The 16379-nt window shown below is 37.7% G+C and overlaps 2 protein-coding genes across 9 annotated transcripts in view; one reads left to right on the top strand and one right to left on the bottom strand.

Annotated features, from left to right (window-relative positions):
• dazap1 (DAZ associated protein 1) overlaps positions 1-9564 on the bottom strand; it is a 29664-nt gene extending 20100 nt beyond the window's left edge. For 4 of the 8 annotated variants that reach the window (XM_042416013.1, XM_042416014.1, XM_042416012.1 and 1 more), the window contains exon 1: positions 10-123. In XM_042416013.1, coding sequence (XP_042271947.1) covers positions 10-41 — 32 coding nt within the window. In that variant the 5' untranslated portion in view covers positions 42-123. Of the gene's footprint in view, positions 1-9; positions 163-8907; positions 9044-9446 lie in introns of those variants that run through there. The other 4 variants (XM_042416016.1, XM_042416015.1, XM_042416020.1 and 1 more) reach the window with 4 other exon arrangements.
• A 147-nt stretch (positions 9565-9711) lies between these two features.
• gamt (guanidinoacetate N-methyltransferase) lies at positions 9712-15866 on the top strand. The gene is made up of 6 exons (XM_042416021.1): positions 9712-9894; positions 13181-13326; positions 13491-13554; positions 14004-14071; positions 14315-14425; positions 15612-15866. Exons 1-6 carry the CDS (start codon positions 9717-9719, stop codon positions 15750-15752), a joined length of 708 nt encoding a protein of 235 aa, XP_042271955.1. The 5' UTR covers positions 9712-9716; the 3' UTR covers positions 15753-15866.
• The last annotated feature ends 513 nt before the right edge of the window (positions 15867-16379 follow it).

The following is a 16379-nucleotide window of genomic DNA, read 5'->3' as shown; positions in this document are numbered from 1 at the left end:
GGATCTTACCCGACTTCATCTCCGACTAAGTTGTTGTTCATTTCTGTGGCTAAAGCGGGGGGCTGCGGGAGCTGTGACCGGCTTCTTGCTTCAGTGCTGCCCCTCTCAGACTGAGAGCGGAGGAAGGTCACTCCGCTTTTTGGTTCAAACTGTTCTGCGCAGTGACGCCGCTGCAGGGGGCAGCGGCCTTTAAAGGAACATTACACACAACCAGTCTGCACTAATCTCCACTGTTTTTAAAGATCCCCTCCAGACATGTTATAAGATGTTTATAAAATACTCTACTTTAAATAATCATTTTTGTCTGATATGCTTTTTCAGCAAAAAAAATCAATTTATGTCATTGAAATGACATCTACTCCTTCTCCCTCATTAAATATTCTTGAATCTATACATCCATTTTCTTTACCGCTTATCCTCTAGAGGGTCATGGTGGAGCTGGATCCAATCTCAGCTGACATTGGGTACACCTTGGGTCTCCAGTCAATCACAGGGCTCACATATAGTATAGAGACAGACAACCATTCACACTCACATTCAAAGCTACGGGCAGTTTTGGGTCACCAATTAACTTAACCTGCATGTTTTTGGTCCGTGGAAGCCGCTACTCTGGAGTACCTGGAGAGAATCCACACAGGCATGGGGAGAACATGCAAACTCCACGCAGAAGGGCCAGTCTGTGGGTTCGAACTCAGAACCCTCTTGCTGTGAGGCAATAATGCTAACCACTGCACTACCGTGCCACCCTTCTTGAATCTATGAGCTGCAAATATTCCAGATGTGATAAATATGCAAATATTTTTCATTTCAAAAGTTTAACTGCTGGACACAAGATGTCTCCTACTTTACTAAAGTCCATTCTCAGTGTACGTGCACTGGAGGTTTCAGGTTTCCACAGCACACTTTTGTAAGTTGCATACTGGACCACAATTGGCTCCAAACTAGTTGTGATGTCACAATCATGCTTCTAGATATACACCTTAAACTCATATTTGAGTTTAAAAAAACTTTCCTCCTTCAGCAGATGAATATAAAAACAGCTTTCCAATGTCAAAATCTGCACATACATCAGTCCACATCGTGAATCTCAAACATCCAGCTGAGGGAACAAGAAGAAAAACACATTTTTGACTGGAGGACTTTAAACATCCCAAAGGGATAGTTAAATGCTTTAAATCTGGATTTTTTTTTTACTTCGCTCTTTGTTATATTATCAAATGTTTACATGACAAGAAAGTAATTCAAAGCAGACTCACCACTCCCAAGGCAAAAATTTAGAGGGGTTTTCCTCTCTGTAATGATTCCTCCTGTTCTAAATGTTTTCTTCCTGTGAAATATGAATGTGCAAACCATATTTTTGTGTCTATATTTGACATAACCTCATTAGAGAATATCTTATTTTACTTTAAAACTGAAAGCTTGGCCTGTGATGCATGGCTGAATTAACTTTCTCAGAGGATGTGGGCAGAGATGAGCTGACGGGTCCCTGCCAATTTCTCCCTCTCTCTATGCAACGTGTGGAGTTTTTCTTGCTGAAATACTACCTGGCCCCAAATTTGCTGTGTGGTAATTTGATTAAACACAAGTCCCAGTGTCTAAAATCAAACGGTATCTTCCTCTTTGCATGAATGTGTGCAGTAAATTTCATGCAAATCCAGTCATTACTTTTCAAGATCTGTTGCTGAAAATATAAAGACTGCATGATCACATGACATCCACTCTTTGGCTGAGTCAATAAATCAGCACACAAGTGGCAAGCATTAAAGAGTGACATTTAAAACATGAAAGTGACAGAGGTGACACATAATGTAATGTGATTAAATAACACCTTACAGCACTGCCTATTAATTTCCCTTTAAAAAAAGCCTCTGACAGTTATTGATGTCTGCGTTCTGCTAAGTAGTGTGTGAAACTGTGTTGGAAAGCCATAATTTTCCAGATACTATGTGCATTTATAGATGGCAATCATAGATCTGTAGATTTACATAAACAGTGTCTACAGACACAGTGTCTGTGTGTGACTAAGGCAACAGTAACACTGTTTAAGACATAAAAACATCTTCACAATCACATTTGCCTTCAGTGTACGTTCTTAATTAAGCAGAAATTAGACAAATACATTGTATATTGTCATTTGTTAGCTATGAATATCCCAATTTAGTGTGTATATATTATATTTTTAATTGCTGTAACTATTACTAATCACTAATCAGTTTTATTTTCATTTATCATCAAAATCACAAATATGCTACTCTAGCAAAAATAAAGGTCATTAGACAAATCTTTACTTCAAAACAGACCTTAACTACTTTTTTACATTATACAGACAAACAGGAAAGCTTTCATTTTCAGGATCAAGTTGTATTTTACAGCTACAAAACTGATATTGTGTTAGAAACACAGACTGTGGGTTTTAGTGAGCAGCCCTGTGGTGCACTTTTCAGTTTCTGAATAGTTTAACATCCTATTATAAATGTTTTATTGAATAAACGCCTCGACACTTCCTGAAGGCTCAACAATACCTGCATTCAAGTCGTGTCAGATTTAGTTAAATGTTCTGCAGCTGGAAGAAAACGTTCACATCGAACTCCTGCTGCTGCTAAGCAGGATCTTTGTCAGAGGCTCCTATATCAGCAAATCCACCAAAGCTGACTTTCACAGGATCTTTGAGAATAATCTGCTAATGCAAAAATACTTTGAGCATCTGATGATAATTAACAATAAAAATAGCGCATGGACATCAGTTTTGGTAATATTCCCTGCGCTGTTACAGAGCTCCCAGAGGGAAACATGAATGTCAGAATGAATTGACCTTCTCATTCATTGTAATGTTCGTCTTTGGAAGATATTCTTTTCTATCTTTATCTCTTTAATAAAAAATTTTTAGAGGGCAAAATGAGGTCGTACATCAGTATGTCAAGATCAAAACGAAGGGCTTCAAATTATATCTTTATGTTAAGAAAAAAAAGTCTGATCATGTTGAAACCAATTTTGTTAAGGAGTCAAAACAGAGCAGCAGTCATGATGTCAAGATAGACCTATTTCACAGAAGACATTTTGACATGTCAAAGCAGGAAAAGCACAGGTGCAATAACAACAACATAATGAAGGCTGAATCTCATTTAAATTCATGAGCCTGGTATAGTGCATTATTGTTCACCATTATGGTTTTCCTTACACGCCTGAATGGAACTGAGTCATCGTTAATGTTAACAGTTCTTGTGCTTTTCCTGCTATGACAAGTCAAAATGTCCGCGGTGAAAAAGGTCAATTGCTTCACGTCCTCTGGACTGTCTGTAACTATTCTCTGCTTAAATGGTTTTTTAAATACTTAACATCAGAATGTGTCCTGGGTTATAGTCATCAATCAATAATTAAAAATGTCAAGTTACGTTGAGCTACATTGACACTGCAGATAAAAGTGAGTCAGTTTAGATTGTTTCCCCTCGCATGATGTGAATCTATTGTTTTCTAATCAGGGAATTAAATTTTCTAATTCCAATCAGGATAAATATGTGCAACATCTACATCTTCAATTAAGATATCAACGCATTCAACATAAAGGCGACTTTGTAACTGTAAAACCTGTATGCAAAAACTATCATGATGGTGAATCTGGCATCTTCCATCTGGGACAATTTTCATAATGTAATAAAGCCATTTTGAAATCTCCAGCTCTATTGGTTCTGACAAAACAGTGCCCTCTTCCTGTTGTGTACCATACAGCAATCAATCAGATTTCTCTCCAAATCTGAGCCCATGGTACCATATCCAGGGGTGGAGCAGATCCACACAAGAGCCAGTATAAACCTACATTTGCCATCATTGTAAATTGGTATGTACTGGTCTACACTGGTCATACAAATTGGTTGTATTGGTCTACACCGGTCATACAAACTGTGTCCACCAATCTGGCTGCACACTGCAGTTTGCTACGTCTGCCATGGTTTACTACAGCAACTAAAGTCACTACAGGGTTACCATAGTAACTTTGTGACCGATTTATATATACTATACCATAATAGATGTTGGCATAAATTTCCCTGCAGCATTTTTTTGTGGTTATCACAGCCTTGAAAAATTCAACAGTATCTTTTTCTTTTAAGAATTAATGTCTGACTTACTGTCTCACTCTAGATAATCCACATAACCCACTGTCAACTGTTTTCGTCGGGGCTAAAATCTTCTTTTCAAATCTTCTTTTTTTTTTATCTGTAATAAGACGATCTTCAGGTTTTAAAAAGGTATAGTAGCTGTCTTTGATTGAAAAAAATACATTTTCAGACAAAATTGCTTTTATTTTATGCTACAAAATCTATTGATTTACTACGTGTTATATGGCTGCTTTTGTTGTGTGAAAACCACAAAATACTGATTCAGCTACAGTCAGTTCATGCTGCTGTAAACACTGTTTGACAGGATAATAGCGACAGATAGCAGTAGCCACAGTAGATACTGCAACTGGGAAATAAACTCTGCATATAAACTCAACATAGTCTCTTCAGTATTTCATGAATGTAATGAAAATAGGAGCTTTCACAGGTGATGCAGTGTGTAATGACGGCCTATACATGGTTCAACATACAATCCCAGGAAAGCTTGAGTTATGGACAGATATGAACTGTAATCTGACCAACTGTTAGTGTATTGACTTATTTCTTTGTCACTGCAGCAGCATGTAACATCCTGTAATCCCCTCAAACTGCTCATTCGGTAGTGGGGCGAGTTCCTGAGTGGAGAGGAGCAGTGTCATACCTGGTATTCAAATAGGATTTGCAAATGAATGTTTGTTCTACGCTATTTGGAGTACATATGGGTGGAGCTTACCTCAGAGTAGAAAGGAATGAAAGCTACAGGGTTTAAACTGCTCATCAGTTGACTTGGTTGAAATGTTCTTTACAGTAAACCTCACGATCATTTGGCTCTCAGAATATTGATTTATTTTAATGTATTAGTACCTGTAATTATTTGTGCAGATAATGTGGTCCAGCTCCTGTCATGTAACAAAAAGCAGAAGACTGTTTTGTCATCGTAGTGCGACAACTTGGAAATGTCACTGTACTGATTCACAACAAACATCCACATCCAAAATGATATTTTTTTCACTTTAATGGAATCATTCTTGTAAATTGTATAACAGATCATTTACATTTTATTAAGTTTGGTGGGTTTGTTGCGGTGATCAAAACCTGTTTTGCCACATTTTCATTTGTGATGCAAAGCGAGTGACATCAGACTGAAAACCATCCCACATGTCTTAATACTGACTACCACCAGGGGGCTGATGTGCATGATTTGTTCCAGTTGGAAAACTGTATTTTTGTAAAATATGATGTAACATAAAATGTGTATTTAAACACAAAACAGTTTGTCATAAATATGAGGGACAGTTAAACTCAATCCATAAATAATATGAATGACCAAAAGGTTACCATAATCAATTTTGCACCTGTGTTCATTGATAAAAGACAGAAAAATGTACAGTATTACAGTACACAAAACAGAATAAATCAATATTTAAAATGACAACATACTAACTGGGCTGCAAAATGATTTTTCTAAATGAGACTTAGATTCACAGTCTAACCAATCACCACAATTTTATGCAATTTTGCACAAGGCTACCTAATTGAGGATTTATTTTCAAATGATAACCAGCTAATTTTGGGCCCAACGTCATGTTCTAGTAAAACGTGATTCACATTTTTGTTTCTTTGACATAACGTCTGCTAGAGTGTGAGAGTGAACACATGGGACCTCTGCACTGACTGATAATGAAATGAGGGGCTATCTGGCTGACCTGTGAAAGACAGTCCATCTACTGACCTTTACCTTTGATTACTGAACATTATCTTTCTTTAGAGCTGAGGACAGCAATGTGTTATATAGGAGGAGGGGGGAAGGAGACCCGTGTTGACACAGGACATGTAATAAAACAACAAAGTCTCATATTGACACTGTATTGTTTTAAGAAATAAATGTGTGAGAGTATAAGAGGCAGTACTATGTGTTGGAGTTCATAATGTTTATGCTCTTCTGATGATCTATGATAATATTGAGAAATTTAAGATATATGAAAGATAAGAGGAAACTAAGGCTGCAACAAACAATTATTTTCATTATTGATTAATCTGTTGATTATTTTTTCAATTAACTGATTGTGAGTTGAGTTGTTTGGTCGATAAAATGTCAGAAAATGGTGAAAAATGTCAATCACTGTTTCCCACAGCTCAAGGTGACGTCCTTGAAGGTCTTGTTTTGTCCCAATCAACAGTCCACAACCCAAACACGTTTAGTTTATTATCATAGAAAACTAAAGAAACCAGAAAATATTCAGATTTGAGAAACTGGAATCAGAGAATTTGGAAATTTCTTCTTAAAAAATGACTCAAAATGCTCAATTATCAAAATAGTTGGTGATTAATTTAATATAGTTGCAACTAATTGATGTAGATTTACATCAAGTAAGGTTTAGGAGTTACTGAGCAGTCCTTTAATGTGTTTCAGGAGTCTTGAAGGAGCTCTTCAAGTCTTTAAAACATAATTTAGTGCTTATAACAATATTTATAAAGCATATAAACATGTATCACAATGAAAATGTGACTTTTAAGAAGATTTTTAGATATTTTGCAGTGAATTAGCTGCCATGTGACTTTGAGAGAAGCTAATCCGAAGTAGAGAAGGAACAACAGCAAACACATGATCACAATCCCTGCTCTCAGGACCTGAAGGCCTTTACAGTGGTGTGTTTTGTAAGTGCAAGTGTGTTTTGTATGTCCTTAGAGGCACTGAATATACCTGAGATCCTTGAAACCACTGTAATTGAAATCGCTGGAAATGATCCCAGTCAGGTCACACTCCTGCCAGCTGCCTAGTAGCAGCACAATTTAATACCAACATTCGCCAAACTGGAACATTTCCTGAAACAAAACCTCATCAGATGGTTTCAAATGGGCTTTGCGGGGTCTGTGAGATGACAACATTTGAGAACTGTAGAACAAGAGTTATGGTTTATTGTTTCTCATGTCGGGGGCACTGTGGCTGCTGCATGAATGTGAGCTTCTGTGGAAATGTTCAAAGGCAGCGCAAATGAAGAGCCTCGTGTAAGAGTGGTAGGTGGATGAAAAGCTGCGATTTGACGAGGACCCTCACTGAGGAGCTCCACTCAGCTTCACCTAATGGGAGTGAAGTGGATGATGGGTAACCGGGGCAGAGGGGACGTGAAGATGATCAGATGAGCCATTTTTTGACCGAATCATTGTCTCACCGCACTGTGAGTCATGTTGCACACAGGAAAAGGCTAAGTGTAAGAGATAATAGGGGATTTATACTTTATTATGGGTTTAGGGGGCTCATTTTAAGGTCCGCTATCATTTTTAGGTAAAATGTTTGACACCAAAATCACCATCCTAAACGAAAAATGAAATATGATTCTGATTATACTCTCAGCGAGAATTACACTGTATTTGTATTCCTCAAGGAATTTATGACAAGCTGAAATCAAATTCTTTCATAAGTATTTCTATAATAGTCCTACATGGATCAATAATGTCTAATTCTCATTTATTACACTCCTGTAATACACCTATAGAGATTTGCACTATTTGCAACAATGTGTTGTGAATTTATAGAGACTTTATCACACTGCAATATTTAAATACAATAAAATCTCTGCAGGAACTATAATATTTGCACACCATCGCCCCAATACAAATCGTGTTCCTTCTATTAGGAGCAACATTTGTGTTTGTAAACAGAGGAGGATCAAATTTTTTTGCACAGATGCATTAGTGACGTTCAAAACAGCTGTGGACTTGAATCAGCTGTATTTACAAGACAAGTCTGAACTATGTGAACTATATTTAAGTTTGCATTTAGAATTAGAGGTGCACAGTTACATTTAGTGCAGTGATACTCTTTATGCTTCATATCCAGTTTGTCAGGCTGCTCCAATGTTACGCAACAAGAGCAAACGCACAAGTTGTGTGAATAAGATCCAATGCAACGGTTGACTTCAGCTGTGCATACCAACACTCAGAGAGCAGAAAAAAACCAAAGAGGTCACACTCTGATGCTAATTCAGAGGACCATGCAAATCATCCAGAGTCTATTCCAAACAGCAAACACTGTAGCTGAATATGATGAAGCAAAAATGCCTTTAGATGGGTTTCAACAATGAACTCTGGACACTGTTGCGCTGTAGAGTAATTAATATTTTTATATCAACAATGGATGAAATGACCCTGTAATGTGAAAAGTGTTGTAGCGATGAACTCACAGAAAATGATCACTTGGCTCTACAGTTCCACTAAGCTCTATGGACCATTTAATTAGATCACTGGTTTTACGGCCCGCAACTTCACTGTTTTGATTCGCTCCAACAGTTATTATCAACCTGATCTCCAGCTGCAGCAGGCGGCTGTAAGCTACCTGGCGAGCACCAAACAACAGGTAGACAAAGTTAGCGACTGGCTTGAGCATTTAGCAGCTTAAGAGACAGGGATTTCCCCACAGCGGGTGAAAGCTAAAACTAAAAGAACAGAGGTTATTAGATTTTATTGGGTGGCCAGAAACATGACTCCAAACGCATAATGTTGTGTTGTGTCTGCAGGATGTGTAACTAGGCAACTAACTGTTGACACAATCTCCATAACAAATTTATACAGTGGTAATAAATCAATGTTTTGTTTACAGGTTGTTTAGCTGTCCGAAGGCGACCTAAAATACACTTATTACAGTTTTAACGGACAACAGGAGCCTACCTCCTTGGCATTGTCCAAAAATCACTAAAGGACCAGTGTGTAAGATTTAAGGGGATCAATTGGCAGAAATGGAATAAAATATTCATAAGTGTGTTTTCATTAGTGTATAATCAGCTGAAAATAAGAATCATTGTGTTTTCGTTACCTTAGATTGAGCCCTTTATATCTACAAAGGGAGCAACTCCTCTTCCACGAAGCGCACCATGTTGCACCGCCATGTTTCTACAGCAGCCCAGAGCCTTTAGCGTTATTTGCGAGTTTCGTGGCCACCGTAGGTTCTCCTACACGCATGAAAGGGAGGCATGAGAGCGAGGGGTTATCAGTTGGTTGCAATCTGCAACCTCACCACTAGATGCCACAAAATCTTACATACTGGTCCTTTAAACATGCATAACAACTTTACACTGGGTGCCATTCCCTGGTTACAATAAGTATCACAATTCTAATTTATAATTAAAAAAACTTAATGACAGTATTGTTCAACCTCTGCACATATTAGCAGATTTGGTTAACTGTTTCCGCTCATAGTTTGACACATTGAGAGGAACAAACTAATCAATGTAATGACAAAAACTAAAATTAAATTAAATGGCATTTTTGTTTTGTTCACAAGATATCTCTTGTAACCTGATGCAAAACACTTTCACACCTGAAAGCATTATGTGACTGAACACACAGACTTACACCTTGCAGAGCTACAGTTCGTCAGTTATCTACCAGAGTGAATCATCTGCTCATCAGAGGATCTTGGGCGCAGTGACCACCGTTTCTTCTCTCGGTATGTGTGTGTCCTTTTGACCCGTAGTAGTGAAACTCCCGCGGCGTCAGCACTCCGGAGCCCGATATAAACAGCCGCCCCCTGGTCATCACCCTCTTCTCTGTGTGGAGACCCAGTCTGTCAAACCGTTAAGCAGAACCAAACAACAACCACTGCCGCCTCCATAACACAACAAAATGACCACCGCTGTTCAGCCCATTTTCTCAAAGGGAGAGGACTGCAAGTCCGACTGGCACAACGCGGGCGCCGGTTATAATGAGGCCGATACACACCTGGAGATCATGGGCAAGCCCGTGATGGAGCGCTGGGAGACCCCGTACATGCACTCCCTGTCGACCGTTGCCGCCTCAAAAGGTAAAAAGTAGTTTTAGGTAATCGATGCACCTCGGCATCCATTATCGGACAAGCCACTCTTTTCATATGGTGCGTCCGATGTTGGACTCAGGCCTGAAGATAGCCGGTTGCTAGCCCAAGAGACATATATTTTTCAGGATTTACAAGTATAATAACAAACTTATGTCACCGAGTGTCAAAAAAATATTGATAATAGTTTTGTAAACAGCTATATGCCATTCATCAGCGGTTCTCAAAGTGGGGTCCTTGAGGGTGTTTCTAGCAAAAAGGAGGATCATTTATTTTCACTATAATTACATCCATAAGTAACACAATGACAGAGTGTATGACTATGTTGGTCGTGGCTTTCATGCACTTTCTGTAGTAAAACATCTAAAAGCAAAAATGTCATCAGATGGGGGACGCTGGGACAAAATCTTATCACATGGGGGTCTGTGGTCTAATTTTTGTCAGATCAGGGGTTTTTGACATGAAAAAGTTTGAGAAACACTGGTGTATATCATTTGAATTTTTGCTCTCAGGTGACTATAACCAAAAATCAAATATTTTCAGTAAACTAGGCTATAAATCAGCATGCAGTACTCCACTATTACTTGAGTAGACACTATATTTACTCCCTAAAATAAGGAGTGAGCTGTTAAAAATGTAGAGATATGGTTAAAAAGGGATGATACTATTTAAAAATGTTTGGTGGTGCATTTAGTGCCAGGGTAAGTAACTCTGGAGTTTTTCCACACATCTAAAAACGTTTCCTTCATTTTTTGGTAAATGATCTTGGGGACATGTGTGAAACTGTGAGCAGCATGGTGCTCAGTGCTCTGTGAGTACTACAGCAGCTGTTTCTCTGTTTCTCTTCTTATGGGGACCCGCCAAGACGTCTGCACAGGAAAAAAGCTCATTGTCTCTTTGCTTTATGAGAAAATAAGCTGATCCTACACACCCTCACATAGGGCTGAGCAATATATCGATATTATATTGATATCGCGATATGAGACTAGATATCATCGCAATATTGTGATATGGCATAAGTGTTTTCCTGGTTTTGAAGGCTGCATTACAGTAAAATGGTGTTATTTTCCCAATTTACCAGACTGTTCTAGCTGTTCTATTATTTGTCTTTACCCACTTAGTCATTATATCAACATTACCGATGATTATTTATCAAAAATCTCATTATGTAAATATTTTGTGAAAGCACCAATGGTCATCTCTACAATATTATCGCAACATTGATATTGAGGTATTTGGTCAGAAATATTGTGATATTTGATTTTGTCCATATGGAGCAGCCCTACCCTCAGACAGACATACGGGGCAGGAGACAACATGTGTACTGTAGGTATATTCGTTATATGTTCTGTTCACTTACAATGTATTTGGAATGAATGTTATCTGCAAGTGTTTTTTATTTGAATATTTTCAGATATCCTGTAGACAAAACAGATTAAAAAAAAACCTCATAGAAAAAGACACATGAATTCAAAGCATATGCTTATAAGACAAAGGTCAGTTTTCACATTTAACATGTTTTGTTTCATATTACATTTAATATTTCATATTCATTTTTTACTTCAGATGACATTTTTACTCGACAAGTTCATTTTTTCATTAATTTCTTCTTTTTTTCTTTTTCCACTACTTACACATGACAGAATTTTGTATGGACAAGATGTGAAAATGTTACTTACACATGAGAAATAGGAAATGTCACATGATCTTTTTGGGGGTGTTTCTGTGGACTAATTTCAGCTCAGTACAATTTGTTCTTAATTCTGAACAAATTAAAAATGTGAATATAACACTATGCTGCTGTCTTAACCGATTGAAGCCCTATAAATCATTATGAGGGGTCAAGCAACAACAAATTATGGAAGCTAAGAACGGCTGTGTTTGAAATTATTTTTTTTAATGCTGTTATCTTGAGATCACGAGTTAATTATTTCATTATCTCAAGAAAACGAGTATTGTTATCTCGAGATAACGAGATAATCAACCCATTATCACGAGAAAACAAGGTTGTATCCTCTCATTACTTGTCCAGAGATCAGGAGTGCCACGCCAGCGGGCATAGATGGCATCTTGACAACTGTAGCAACTGATTTAAGCTAAATATGTCAGATCAAGGAGTACCAATTATTGATCGACACATCAGACTGTACTTCACAGGCAGAACTTACATTGTGTCTTTCTATTAGAGATAACATTCAGATCATTTATTTATTCAGTCTCATGCATGCTTACATTTTCACCATATTCAAGCAAGAAGCCATCAGGTGGGTCTTAAGGGTTCAAATCTGTCATATGTCGGTTCGTATTCCCTCTTTCTACCCCATTTTCCTTTCTCTCATTATTGATTACAGTCTGACACAATGAAAGTGCTTGAAAGGTATTGTTTGGTACTTAACTATATCTGTGTTTAGCATCAAATCAAAGTTAGCAAAAAATATAAAAGGAGTATTTTTCTTTCCAAAGGTTCCTTCGGGATCTCTTTCTTTCAAAAAGGGGTATTTAAATAGAAAGGGTATAACCATTTGCCTCCCTAAGAAACAATAAGAGGAAATAGATAAATAAGAGGAAAAACCTTTTGTTTTCTTGTGGTAATGAGTCGACTATCTTGTTTTCTCGAGAAAACAAAATAATTAACTTGTGATCTCGAGATAATGGCATTGAAAAACAACATTTCAAACATGGCCGTTCTCGGCTTCCGTAACAAATACCCCTCGTCTATTTATGTTCTTCTCTGAAGGAAAATGAAACCCTTTGGTCTTTCTGTCCAACCACATGTTACAACCAACTGGCCTTCTCCTCACACCTTAAGGAGGGAGAAAACATAAACCAAACATTAAACTGTAACTGTAACATACATGTACTGTAAAATCAGAGGGTTTGTCTGTCAGGAGAAAGAAACTACTGCATTATGTCATCACAATGTTAATGAGCCCCAATAACTTGCTCTATTGTAGGTGGGGTTGTAAAGCTGGAACCCAAATGACTTTATTATGGTTTTTTTTATGAGCATTTTGGCATTTTATTAGTTTGTTAACATTGTAGAGAGACAGGCATGTGTGGCTGCAAATGACCCCATGATGTTGTAATGCATCTCAGACCACTGACCACAGAAATGTCACAGAAGTGTTTCATATACATTCAGTAGTCGTACCGATTAGTCACAAAAGTAGGGAAATACAACAACTCCTTTCCTAAAATTCTCTCACAAGGTATTCATGGACATTTGAAGTTCACAAATTTTCTAACTGTGTTGTTCTTCGTGTGTTTTGTCTGGTAGGCGGTCGGGTTCTGGAGATTGGTTTCGGCATGGCCATTGCTGCCACTAAAATTGAGTCCTTCCCCATCGAGGAGCACTGGATCGTCGAGTGCAACGACGGTGTCTTTGCCAGACTGGAGAACTGGGCCAAGTCTCAGCCTCATAAGGTCAGTAAAGCCCGAGTGGTATTTTACAGTCAAATATTATCTGGTTTATCATGCTTGGAACCTGGTATACCGGCTTGAAGATCTAGTTTATAGTAAAGTTTATTGTCCCTGTGCTTAAATGTGAACATACTGATTAATGAAATGTTTTTTTTATGCTGCTGCAGGTCGTTCCTCTGAAGGGCCTTTGGGAGGAAGTTGTTCCCACCCTGCCAGACAACCACTTTGATGGTAAGAAATCACAGTGGACATGGGGGAATTTTGGTCATATATCAAGATCTACAGTTTACAATGCAATGTGTTTTGAGGAAAAACTGAGCTGACAGTTGTTCCAAAGAAAGATAATAAAAAAACATCTATATTCAAAGCTTTTTTTTAAATACAACATGGTCAAACTGCACTAAGTTTCATCAAAATCCGAATAGTGAAATCTGAGATACATTGTGTTAAAAAAACTGACTTCACTGCACTCTGATATAGCAACTCAGTCAAAATGATTAAATGCTGCAACTAAGAGTGAACTCAGATGTATCATCAAGAGTTAACAAAATTAAGAATTTAGATCTCAAGTTTGACAGATAGTCTGATGTTTGATAGATGAAAGTAGGAAACGATATAAAGAAAAGTGTGTAATTCACCTGTTGTGTGTACACTGCTAACACTGTGTCTCTCCTCTCCAGGTATTCTGTATGACACATACCCTCTGTCCGAGGATACATGGCACACTCACCAGTTTGACTTTATCAAGGTAAAACCTAAAACACAGCGAGTGTGTCACCCCGAAATTACACATTTTCTGGAGAAATCACTCTTTGTTTGTATGACATGTGGATTCATTTAAAGATGCTGAATATTGGTAAAATATGTCACTAAAAAATCTAAATGACTGTAGTCTAAAAATAACATCATGCTTCATTTGGTACACATACTGTAGCCTCTCAGTGTTCTTCAGACCACATCATGATTTGTTTGTTTGTGTGTTTCTCTGCAGGGTCACGCTCACAGGCTGCTGAAACCAGGCGGCGTCCTCACTTATTGCAACTTGACCTCCTGGGGCGAGCTGCTCAAGACCAAATACGACAACATTGAGAAGATGTTTGAGGTTAGTTGCCTTCATGATCTCGTCAAGGACGGGAAATTTAGTTTTGACTCGATTCATCTGAAACCTGCCTGTTTTACATACATGACTGCATTATGCTTTGTCCTCTTAGTTACTTTCCACACTTTACAGCAGAAATGTTGTGTTAAATCACCTCATGATGGTCATTTGAGGGAAAACATGAGGTGGTGATAGCATGTATAATGTCTCAAAATGTCCAAAATACTCTTTGTGTCCCAATGCCATACTGCAAATTAATTGTATACAGTATGTTCTATATACTAAGCAGTATAATATGCTGATTTCTGTAGTTAGTTTACAAAAAAACAACCCATTTTACAGTTGAATACTAACAAGAAATGATACAGTTAAACCAATTGAACTTGAATAACCCTTTTCATTTTCTTTTTTTTCTAAGAACTTTCTGAAACTGTTTTGCCTTCATTTACAATTTTTTCTAATGTTTTGCAGCTGTGAGTTGCTGCTCCATTTCCTTTGTGCAATGCATTTTTGGACAATAGAGTACATCAAAAGCCCACTCAAAAAAATCGTGTTTTTAGTACGCATACTGACTTTTTGAGTATACTTTTTTGTCAGTTTTTCACTATGAGCGCACTACATACTCAAAACCCACTAAAATTGTAGAATTAGGACACAGCTCTTTAAAGTTATTTAAACCACTATTTGGCAACAAAAAGAGGCAACTTTTGTGCAAAATCTAGAAAACAAACTTTCTCTGTCTGCATTGTGACCAGTATGTACAGTACTTGTTTTAATTTAATTAACTTTAACTTTATTTTTAAATTAATTTAGGCTGTCTGTCTTTAAAGATCTAAAGCCTGAAAAGGGTCAAGTTTGATTTCAATTAAGCTTCAGTGAAATGTAATGAAGTAAATAGAGTATTTAGCATTTTCTTGGCATAAAAAAGGTTGTAAACATACAAGTTACTGAATACTGACAGTCATAATAAATATCAGTATGATCATTCAGTCATTGATATTGGTATTGTCAGGCGTTTTCTAAACTGAATGTATAGTTTTAATCGTTCTTGTAAGGCAGAGCTGAGTGCGACCTGAATTACATACTGCGATAATGTCAAGGTTATTGATAAACGGGGTCAGGCTGTTGAGACCGGTAAAGCTACCAGCTGCCTCAACACTGACCAGATCTGTCTGTTAATGATTCTCAGGAGACCCAGGTGCCTCATCTGCTCCAAGCTGGTTTCAAGAAGGAGAAGATTAGCACTACCACCATGGACATTGCACCACCCAGCGAATGCAAATACTACTCCTTCCATAAGATGATCACTCCCACCATTGTCAAGGAGTGAAGTCTGAAGACACTGTTGCAACCTTTTATTTTTTTACACTAATGTACCTTCTTCTACTGACCTAACATCTCATTGTCTGCCATCCTTCAATAAACTTAAATCCATCCAAACTCAGTCTACAGGTCCCTGTGTTTATTATACTTTTATTGGCATTAGTTTATTTTCCACTGGGGTCTCAAATTCCAAATTTCACGCTCCTGCCAGACTGTAATTTCTTGATCTGAGTTGAAGTTTTGGTGTTCAGTCTAGTTATTTAGCTGTCACATCCCACCAGACTGTGCTATTATATCCACTTCTATATATACATATATTATCCTTCACAGCAGTGAATATGTACGACAACAGCAGGCTGAAAGCTGAGCAAAAAGCATTTGCACCCCACTGAGCCTCAGCTGTTTTAGGTCTTACATCACCCAGCAGTTTTCTTGCTGTGCATAGCCCAATTTTAGACCAAGCAGTAGATAAATCACTATGTGTTTAAATGACTGCTTTGTCATGAACTTCAGAAAATGTAGTCCAAGATTCAGATACCTACTGTCACTGTTATACTCTGGACTCATTATTCATGTGGAAATTTGACTATAAAATACCATATCAATGTAGAATTGCACAGTGGTGTGTATGTCA

Source organism: Thunnus maccoyii, chromosome 7 (assembly GCF_910596095.1).
Source record: "Thunnus maccoyii chromosome 7, fThuMac1.1, whole genome shotgun sequence".
NCBI classification, from domain to species: Eukaryota; Metazoa; Chordata; class Actinopteri; order Scombriformes; family Scombridae; genus Thunnus; species Thunnus maccoyii.
This window is presented reverse-complemented; position numbering and strand designations above follow the sequence as displayed.

Bases quoted from the DNA above. Each gene is read 5' to 3' on its own strand.
- gamt (XM_042416021.1), top strand. From the start codon at position 9,717: ATGACCACCGCTGTTCAGCCCATTTTCTCAAAGGGAGAGGACTGCAAG. The intron at 9,895-13,180 runs GTAAAAAGTAGT...TTTGTCTGGTAG, and splicing joins GACCGTTGCCGCCTCAAAAG to GCGGTCGGGTTCTGGAGATT. The intron at 13,327-13,490 runs GTCAGTAAAGCC...ATGCTGCTGCAG, and splicing joins CCAAGTCTCAGCCTCATAAG to GTCGTTCCTCTGAAGGGCCT.